The sequence below is a fragment of the Lactuca virosa genome, chromosome 4, assembly GCF_052849685.1.
Source record: "Lactuca virosa cultivar CGN04683 chromosome 4, Lactuca_virosa_CGN04683_v6, whole genome shotgun sequence".
NCBI lineage: Eukaryota > Viridiplantae > Streptophyta > Magnoliopsida > Asterales > Asteraceae > Lactuca > Lactuca virosa.
The window spans coordinates 367,079,358-367,089,533 of NC_136429.1; the positions used below are offsets into that span (position 1 = coordinate 367,079,358).

A 10,176-nucleotide genomic window follows, 5' to 3' on the forward strand; every position below is an offset into this window, starting at 1 on the left:
GCTAAAATCACGAACAAATCTTCTATAGAAAGAAGCAAGACCATGAAATGATCTAACTTCAGAAATGCTAGTAGGAATAGGCCATGACTTGATTGCTTCAGTTTTGGATGGGTCCACGGACACGCCATTTCTTGACACCACAAAACCCAAAAATGCCACTTCTTCCACCAAAAACGAACATTTTTCTTGCTTCCCATAGAGTTTTTGAGCTCTAAGCATCTCGAAAACCTGTTTTAAGTGCACCAAATGATCCTCCAAGCTCTTGCTATATACCAAGATATCATCAAGGTACACCACCACAAACCTGCCCAAAAAAGATTTTAGCACTTCATTCATTAGTCGCATGAAAGTGCTAGGTGCATTAGTTAGACCAAAAGGCATCACGGTCCATTCATACAAGCCATGTTTAGTTTTAAAGGTTGTTTTCCATTCATCCCCTTCACACATACGAATTTGATGGTAACCACTTCTCAAATCAATTTTTGAGAACACAATAGAACCATGCAACTCGTCTAGCAAATAATCAACTCTAGGAATAGGAAATCGGTATTTTATGGTGATGTTATTAACATCCCTACTATCAACGCACATCCTCCAAGAACCATCTTTTTTTGGAACCAACAAAACTGGAACAGCACAAGGACTTAGGCTTTCACGAACATAACCCATTTTCATGAGTTCATCAATTTGTTTTTGCAACTCTTTTGTCACCTCCGGATTACATCTATAGGCAGCTTTATTAGGCAAAGGAGCACCCGGAATAAGGTCAATTTGGTGTTCAATACCACGGATTGGAGGCAAACCCGGTGCTAATTCGCTTGGAAACACATCTTGAAACTCCAAAAGCAAATCAGCAATAGCATTTTCTCCATGCACGATCTTCTCCATCTTTACATGCTCTTTGGCCACAAGCATGTAAATCACATCACCTTTGTCAAGAACTTGCTCCACCTCCCTTTCACTAGCAAACACAGAAAGATTAGGTTTTTTTACTTGTTTAGAATTCATGGACCTTATCGCCTTTGGGGACATGGGTTTTAACACAATTTTTTTATTATTGTGTTTCAACTCATATTCATTGCTCCTCCCTCTATGTAACACGTCCCTATCAAATTGCCAAGGACGCCCCAACAAAATATGACATGCATCCATAGGAATAACATCACACAACACTTCATCTTCATAAGACCCCATAGTTAGACCAACTCTAACCTGTTTTGTCACCTTTATTTTGCTTCCATCATCCAACCAATGAAGAACATATGGTTTTGGATGGTTTGTAGTAGACAAACCCAATTTGGTCACCATTTCATTAGAAGCAACATTAGTACAACTTCCACCATCAATAATCAAACTACACCACTTGTCTCTAACCAAACATTTGGTGTGAAACAATTGGTCTCGTTGATCCATATCAGCCATAGTTTGAACCCCTTGAGTTTTAAGGGTTCTAAGCACCAAAACTGTATCATACACCGGTGCTTCATACTCTACCTCCTCCTCTTCTTCCTCTTCTTTTTGTATATCATGAAAAATACCCGCCAACCTCTCTTCTTCCTCCAACTCTTCACGACATTCAATGGCCTCCCTTAAAGTCACCACCCTTTTGTTTGGACAAGCATTTTGGTAATGACCAAAACCTTGACACTTGAAACATCTAATTTTCGCCAAACTAGTTTCTTTGGTACCACTAGTAAGTTTAGGAGCAACGGGAACACTACTAGAACCAGAAGGAGTAGAAACAAAATTTTGTCTATTGCTAGACTCGGGTTCTCTTGGCCTTAAGCCCTTCAAACCACAATGAAGCACCACCACTTAGCTTGAGAATGGCATACTTGCAGCTTTTTTCGTCATCCACTTCTTTGAACTCAAACATTCTTTCAATCTTCCTTTCCCACTCCAAGTAGCGTTCAGGATCAGTTCCACCAACAAATTCAGGCAAGTCAGACACCTTGAATTTTTCCACAACCCTATGTTCACCACGGCGGGGTTGCCTTCGATTTCCACCTTCTTGGATGTTTCTTAATGCTTCACGAAGATTTTGTAGGAACTCCGGATCATCAAAATCCAACCTGGCTCTAATACCACTTATGATGCGTGTATGGGCTTGATTTAGTGAGTGGGGTAGTGTTTAGGTAAATTAAGCTAGAATAACAACCACAAATATATATGGAATGAAAAGGATAGATTTGATAAACAAACTAGACCTATAGCTTGTAAATCTGAAGACAAACTAAGACCTATTAGTTTGAATTCGATCAACTTAAGGATCAAGTCCAAAAGATGATAATTTGTGAACTATGACAATAATTAAAAGTGAAAATAAGGGTTCTTTGATTAAAATTCGTGCCTTATCTTTCCCATGCATAAACTTGGCTTTATATACAAACTTGGTGGTTACAAGCCAACCAACCAATTATTCATTAAAACTAGTAAATGAAATTTAAGGAAACTCTTGAAATAACACAAAAAAAACGTCCAAGACACTTGAGAATGAAAAAAAAACGTCTATGCTTCATTAAGGAGCCATATGAAGCATTAAGGAGCCATAAGAAGCATTAAAGTGCAACCATAATCCACCAAAGAGTGATAAAAACGGCTAGGAGGCTTTATAAAGCAAAAAAGTAACGTTTTTAGCACTTATAAATCCTTAAAAATGTTGCCCTAGCCTTCATGCAACCCTAATTCAATTTGTGGGTTACCATGCATAACCCAACCATTGAGCCCAAGCCACCTTCTAGCCCACTAGTAATCACTAATCCATCACCTTTTGGGCTTTCATAATCCATGCATGGATCAGATCGAGATTTCCCAAGTTGAAGAATTTCTTGTCAAAATGGTGTTTTCCCTCTAACCATGAAGAAGTTGTTGCCACCGTTCTGGAGATTCTTAGCTTATGTCTTCGTGAGCTGCATTTCCGGAAGAAAGTCTGGCGCATATGAGATTTCTCTTAGAAACACTGGTGCCATCATCTGTCTAGCTGCGGTATTGGACTACAATTTCCCCAAGTTTATTCTCGATGAACTGATTGCAAACATCCAAGGAAAGACTAGGGACAAGTTCTTGTTTTACCCTAGGTTCATTCAAGTGTTCATTGATGAACAATTTCCAGATATGGCTAAAGATGGAGAAGTCCTCGAAATGAAGTCTCTTGGGCCGAACATCGTCGGGTTAATGAAGCAAAACAGAAAGGGAAAAATTACTTTTCAAGGAAAGTTTCCCTTGGTGAAGTTTGGCTTGTTTGCCGATTCTTGTGAGGCATCTGAGTCTCATGTTTCATCTGACCGTGTGACCTCTGAAGATGATATCTTTTCTGAAGACGATGTTATTCCGGTTTCCGATCACGAAGATGATGAAGCTACACCTGCTCCTATTGTAGCTGAAGAACATGACTTACACTCTGTACAGGTTGAGAGTGATTTCAACGAAGAAAATGATTCCTTTGAGGATTTGGATCTTTCGAGCATTGACAAGGATGATATTCCCTTGAATCTTGGAGGTAATGCAAACTTCTTGTCAAATGAGGATCTTGACTCTTTCTTTGACACTATCCATGATGTTGCTCATCCAACAACGGAGATAAGGGATTCAGAAGACGTTCTGGAGAGCATGTTCTAGAGAGAGAAACTAGAGATAAGTTTTATGTGTGTGAATCTCTTGTATCTGGATCTACATTCTTATCAATTCATACAAGATCCATCATCTTCTTCTACTCCTTCTTCTTCTATTGATCTGGCATCATCCATTTGATTGGGATTTCGCACCATCAAACGGATCTGATTGATACACAAGCAGATTGGGGACTTACATCATGTCACACCCCCAAACCGAATTGGCGGAAACATTCGGGGGGTGGAGGACGTCATGTACAATAATATAACAAAGCATAATAGTAAAACAAGCAACAACATTCATTGCATTAAATGGAATAGTTAATTACATGTGTGTTCTTTGATAAAGTTTAAATGACACCAAAAATGTATAATCAAAATAATGACGAGTCCTGAATCCACTCCGTCTTCTCAAAAGCTACATGGGTGTACCTGCCTACTGGTTCCCTAAGAATACAAGTTATTTTGAAAGAGAGTATCAGAAAAAATGTTGGTGAGTTCATAAGTATTTAGTGTCATTTGCTTAAACTTGTGTTGTAAAATGTTTAGGTTTGAATAGTATAATGGTTCGTATCTTTCTCAAAAAATCCTATATTTTCTCCTTTTAAATGAAATGCAGTCTCTTACCCGAGGCCCGACTGTTTGTGTGTTGGTTCTTATATAACAGTATAAGATGTAAAGTTTGTACTCTAACTGGTATAAAAGTATGTTTTCCATATGAATACTACCTTTTACTTAGGAAAATAGTAAGTTTTAACCCAGTGGTACCAACACTGCATAATGAAATGGAAAATGAACACTCTTAGTCGTATTAAATGTACCATACGCATTGGAGAGTCTTATTGCCTTTAAACCGGATTGGTTAATTAAGGTTAAAATGTGAAGTGGTTATAACCATACTTGATCGACCTAGTGTAATACACGCCTCTATTCGGACGCCGAAGTGGTATGACATTTGATCACCCGTGGATATGCAGGTCACACCGTAGCTAGCAGCAAGGTGTAGGATGGTTAATGCGGTATATATCTATACTCAAATTCACGCTCTCCCTCCAGGAGACTATGGTTACAAACGTGGCACAACAGTGTAATCTATGCCATGAAGTAGTATCTCACATTTCAGGTTCTCTTGTATGTGTTATAGCATGCTTGTACTTTCTGTTAATGTTCTCGTATATGTATATGTTCACTTCTCTGTACTTGTATATGTATATGTATATGTTCACTATTCTGTTCTTGTAAATGTATATATATATATGTATATGACCTCTAAACTATACCTATTATAGTTTACTAGTAGGTTTATTTTGTATCTGCCTTTTTGGAAACAACTCAATTGCTTAGCATGTACAATTGAGTTAAATATAACTTTGAAAATAAGATTTAATATTCATGTATGCATTGAGTATGTATAATCATAAGTTAATCGACAGTCGGACTAGTGAATCCTACCCTAAGCCCACAACCAAACAAGGAACAGGAGTCAAGGTTATTAAGACTAGTCCTAAGTCCACTAAAGTATGTTTATACGCTAACATATGCATGAATATGATTTTGAAAGTAAAGAAGTATAAAAGTGTTTTAAAAGAGTTTACAAGAGTTTTATAAAGGTTTCTTTGAAGGTAGTTTTAACAATGCTTTAAAATTATTTGATAACAGTTTGAAACAAGATGTTTAACAGTGTATAAATGTTTATACTAACACAACTACAATTGTGTTCAACTTGTATTCCCCCCTGAAAAGCGTTTAAATCAGTTAAAAGGTTGATTGTAGGGGTATGAACTCACCTGATTGTGAGTGATCTGGAAGGTAAGATAGTGATAGGATGCTAGGTATGCCAAGTGAAATCCCGAGCACAAACAGATCCTAATAAGCATGTAATAACACATATATGTATATAATTAGTGTATATAACAACTTATCATGCAAGGGAACAACCTTAGGGACAAGGAAACACTTGATTTGAAGTGTTACAATCACATATGATTGTATGAAAAGTGTTCACGGCCATGGGTTCACGGCCAATGAGTTCACGGCTGTGAACTCATTGAAGAATCATGCTAAAGGGGTGATTGATCCATGGGGGAAGCTAGTGGAACTAATGGACAACAAGATGATGAACAAATTACACATTTCTGGGAGGCTTTGAGGTGTTCACGGTCATCAAGATCCTATGAAGGGTTCACGGCCGTGAACCCTTAAAGATCTTGACTAAAGACATGAAATGATAGCTCTAAGGGTGGGAAATCAAGGCCTAGTTGTGCAATGAAGCAAATAACAAGCAAATAAGTGGATTACTTACGATTTGGAGCCTCTTTTGGGTGTTTACGACTACCACGAACAAGTGTGTGTTCTTGGTGTTCTTGGTGAAATGGATGAAGATTGGAAGATCTAAACGAACGAGATGAATTCGTGGATGAGATCAAAGGGTTTCACATGATTAGTAAGGATATCAACTCAAAATGGGAGAATTTCTTACACTTTTGAAGATCAAGGGGGGTGTTCTTGATGATAGTTGAGAGAGAAATCGATTTCCAGCTTTGAAGATGTGAGGAATGAGGAAATTAATGAAGAAAAATCATATATATGATGAGGGGTTTACGGCCAAGCTTGGGTTCACGGCCGTGAACCTAGTTTACGGTCGTGAACTCCTTGCGATGGAGTTTCCGGCTCGAATGCAACCCAATGATCGATTGCTAACACATACCTACACACAACCCTTGAATGCACTAGGCTAAGAACACTCAAACAGACCTTTAACAATGCTAAAAGATAGCAAAAACAAGTTTGGCATCAAATTGAGTTGATTGGCTGAACAAGATAGAAATTTCGGGTTGTCACATCATCCCCTCGTTAGAGAGAATTTCGTCCCGAAATTAGAGTTTAAGCAATTACATAAGTAAAAAGATGAGGATATTTTAGTTTCATTTGATCCTCGCGCTCCCAAGTGAACTCAGGTCCCCGCTTGCCATTCCAGCAAACCTCCACTATCAGGATTCTGCTTTGCTTCGTTTGCTTGACCTCTCGGTCCATGATCTCTACTGGTTCTTCCACGAAGTTGAGACTCTCGTTGATCTCGATTTCGTCGAGAAGGATAACAAGAGTCTCATCGGATAGACACTTTTTCAGGTTAGAAACATGGAAAGTAGGGTGTACGTTGCTAAGTTCTTGAGGTAGGCAAAGTTTGTAAGTGACAGGGCCGATTCTAGCTAGAATTTCAAAAGGCCCTATGTACCTTGGATTCAGTTTGCCGCGCTTGCCAAAGCGTATCATACCCTTCTGGGGTGAGACTTTCAATAGAACAAAGTCACCAACCTGGAATTCCAAGGGTTTACGTCGTTTATCGGCGTAGCTTTTCTGTCGATCTCGTGGTGCTTTCAGTCGCTCGCGAATTCGTACTATCTTTTCTGTAGTCTCTCTGATGATTTACAAACCGGTGAGAGTGCTGCCGGGAACTTGTCCTCTTGCTAGTTGCGTGTCGCCCACCTCAGCCCGGCACAAAGGAGATCTGCACTTCCGGCCATAGAGGGCTTCAAACTGAGCAACCTTTATACTAGTGTGATAACTATTATTGTATGAGAATTCGACGAGGGGTAAGTGAGTATCCCACGCCTTCCCGAAGTCGATCACATAGGCTCGCAACATATCTTCTAGAGTTTGAATCGTCCTCTCACTCTTTCCGTCAGTTTGTGGATGATAGGTCGTACTCATGTCCAGCCTGGTTCCTAACAACTTTTGTAGCGACTGCCATAACCTCGAGGTGAACCTACTATCTCTATCAGAGATAATGGACCTGGGTACCTCGTGCAGTCGTATTATTTCTCTGATATATGTTCTGGTTAACTTCTCCATCTTGTCAGTTTCCTTGATCGGTAGGAAGTGAGCAGACTTGGTCAATCAGTCAACGATCACCGAAATGGTATCGAGACCAACTGCTGTCTTGGGCAGTTTGGTTATGAAGTCCATAGAAATCTGCTTCCACTTCCACTCAGGTATCTTCAGTTGTTGTAGTAGACCTGAGGGTTTCTGGTATTCAACCTTGACCTTGGCGTAAGTAAGGCACTTGCCCACGGAGGTAGCAATATCTGCTTTCATGTTAGGCCACCAGTATAGCTTTTAGAGATCCAGATACATCTTATCTGAACCTGGGTGAACGGAGTATCGAGTGTTGTGTGCTTCCTTCATGACCACGTCTCGGAAACCACCATGTCTCAGTGTCCAGATTCGGTCCATGAAATATAAAACTCCGTTACTCTTGACTTCTAGGTTCTTGTCCATTCCTCTTAGGGTTTCACCCGCCACATTTTCAGGTTTCAAGGCTTCCTGTTGGGCCTCCTTAATTTGTGTAGACAGGTGTGAATGGATAGTCATAGTCAATGATTTGACTTTTCGACCTGAGTACTCCTTCCGACTTAGGGCGTCAGCTACTACATTGGCTTTGCCTGGGTGATAACAAATTTCACATTTGTAGTCATTTAGTAGCTCGACCCACCGTCGTTGCCTCATGTTGAGTTCCTTCTGGTTGAATATGTGTTGAAGGATTTTGTCATCCGTAAAGATAGTGCTCTTCATTCCATACAGATAATGTCTCCAGATCTTCAGAGCAAATATGACTGCACCTAACTCAAGATCGTGCGTAGTGTAGTTAACTTCGTGCGTCTTCAGCTGTCTTGAGGCATAGGCGATGACCTTTCCTCGTTGCAACAGAACACAACCAAGCCCTTGGTTGGATGCGTCACAGTACACAATGAACTCTTCTATTCCTTCTGGGAGGGATAGTATTGGTGCGCTGCAGAGGGCTTGTTTTAGCGTTTGGAACGCTTTCTCTTGTTTTTCTTCCCAACTAAAAGTCACTCCCTTTTGAGTCAGGGTGGTAAGGGGTTTAGCTATTCTTGAGAAGTTTTGAATGAACCGGCGGTAGTAGCCAGCGAGGCCTAGAAATTGACGAATCTCGGTAGGCGTCCTTGGTGCTGACCAGTTCTCAATAGCCTTAATCTTGGAAGGATCAACGTGAATTCCTTCTTTGCTAACCACGTGACCCAGAAACTCGACTTTTCGAATCCAAAATTCTCACTTAGAGAACTTCGCAAACAGTTTCTCTGCTCGCAGGGTTTCTAGTACTTGGCATAGATGTTAACTATGCTCTTCCTTACTGCGTGAATAGATAAGTATATCATCAATGAATACAATCATGAACTTATCTAAGTAAGGTCGGCACACCCTGTTCATTAAATCCATGAACACTGCGGGCGCATTGGTTAGGCCAAAGGGCATCACTACGAAATTGTAGTGAGCATAACGAGTTCAGAAGGCTGTTTTGGGAACATCTTCCTATAGCACTCGTAACTATTGGTACCCTGATCTTAGATCGATCTTTGAGAAGTAACTTGCTCCTTGAAGTTGGTCAAATAAATTGTCGATGCGAGGCAGAGGGTATCGGTGCTTAACGGTTAGTTTGTTCAGTTCGCAGTAATCGATGCACATCCGGAACGATCCATCTTTCTTTTTCACGAACAAGACTGGGGCTGCCCAGAGTGAGAAGCTTGGTCTAATGAATCCCTTGCTGAGAAGCTCGTTTAGTTGACCGGATAGTTCTTGCATCTCGGCTGGTGCTAGACGGTATGGTGATTTGGCTACGGGAGTAGCACCAGGAACTAAGTCGATTCTGAATTCGACTTGACGTTGCGGTAGCACACCTGGGAGATCTTTGGGAAAGACGTCAGGAAAGTCGCGGACTTCTGGAATGTTCTTCATGTCTTTCACTTCTTTGTTTGTGTCTACTATATGTGCTAAGAATGCATGGTACTCCTTTCGTAAGTACTTCTGCGCTTGGATGCACGAGATAATTTGGAGATTAGCGCCTGGTTTGTCGCCGTAGATTACTAGGGTTTTGTTATTCGGAAGATTTAGACGGATGGCTTTCTCGAGACACAGGATATCAGCATGATGGCGACTCAACCAATCCATGCCAATGATGACGTCGAAACTTTTGATAGAGACCGACATAAGATCGATTTGGAATGAATGATTATCCAAGGCGAGGGTACAACCTATGAAGATCTCGCTAGAGCTCTCGGTCTTTCCGTTAGCCATTTCTACGTCGAATGTTTCTGTTAGTGCTTGCGATGCTTGATTAAGTAAGTTTTTAAACTCTCGGTTCACGAAACTCCTCTCCGCTCCACTATCAAATAATATGCATGCATATGAGTTATCAAGGAGAAACGTACCCGTGACCATCGTAGGGTCTGCCACGGCTTCATTGTGGCCAATTGCAAGTACTTTTCTTGCTCCGCCTGCATTCCCAGTCTTCGGGCAGTTGCTCTTGGAGTGTCCCGTCTCGCCACAGCCGTAACAGGCTTGGCTCACTCCTGTACCAGGGACCTGGTTGATTGGCCTAGGCGGTGCCTTGCAGAATCGGATGGTGTGGCCCTTCCTGTCGCAGTTGGTACAGTACATCTCCCGGCAGGGGCCGTTATGGTGGAAATTGCACTTGTTGCACTTAGGCAGGTTTCATGCATATTGTTTTGTTGGTGCAGGGGTAGCAGGGATAGTCGCAACACGAACA

The 10,176-nt window shown here is 40.9% G+C and overlaps 1 protein-coding gene across 1 annotated transcript; it reads right to left on the reverse strand.

The window, feature by feature from the left end:
* Positions 1-439: 439 nt before the first annotated feature.
* LOC145106310 (uncharacterized) lies at positions 440-1,876 on the reverse strand. The gene is made up of 3 exons (XM_079043322.1): positions 1,797-1,876; positions 571-1,720; positions 440-466 (listed from the first exon to the last, which is right to left on the reverse strand). The coding sequence occupies exons 1-3, from the start codon at positions 1,874-1,876 to the stop codon at positions 440-442; spliced, it is 1,257 nt and encodes a 418-aa protein (XP_078899448.1).
* Between the last annotated feature and the right edge of the window lie 8,300 nt (positions 1,877-10,176).

Excerpts from the sequence above, each read along its gene's own strand:
- LOC145106310 (XM_079043322.1), bottom strand. The coding sequence starts at position 1,876 with ATGTTTGAGTTCAAAGAAGTGGATGACGAAAAAAGCTGCAAGTATGCC. Across the intron at positions 1,721-1,796 it reads AGTGGTGGTGCTTCATTGTG|TAGTGTTCCCGTTGCTCCTA; the intron begins GTTTGAAGGGCT and ends TTCTGGTTCTAG. Across the intron at positions 467-570 it reads TGTGCGTTGATAGTAGGGAT|TGGTTACCATCAAATTCGTA; the intron begins GTTAATAACATC and ends TGATTTGAGAAG.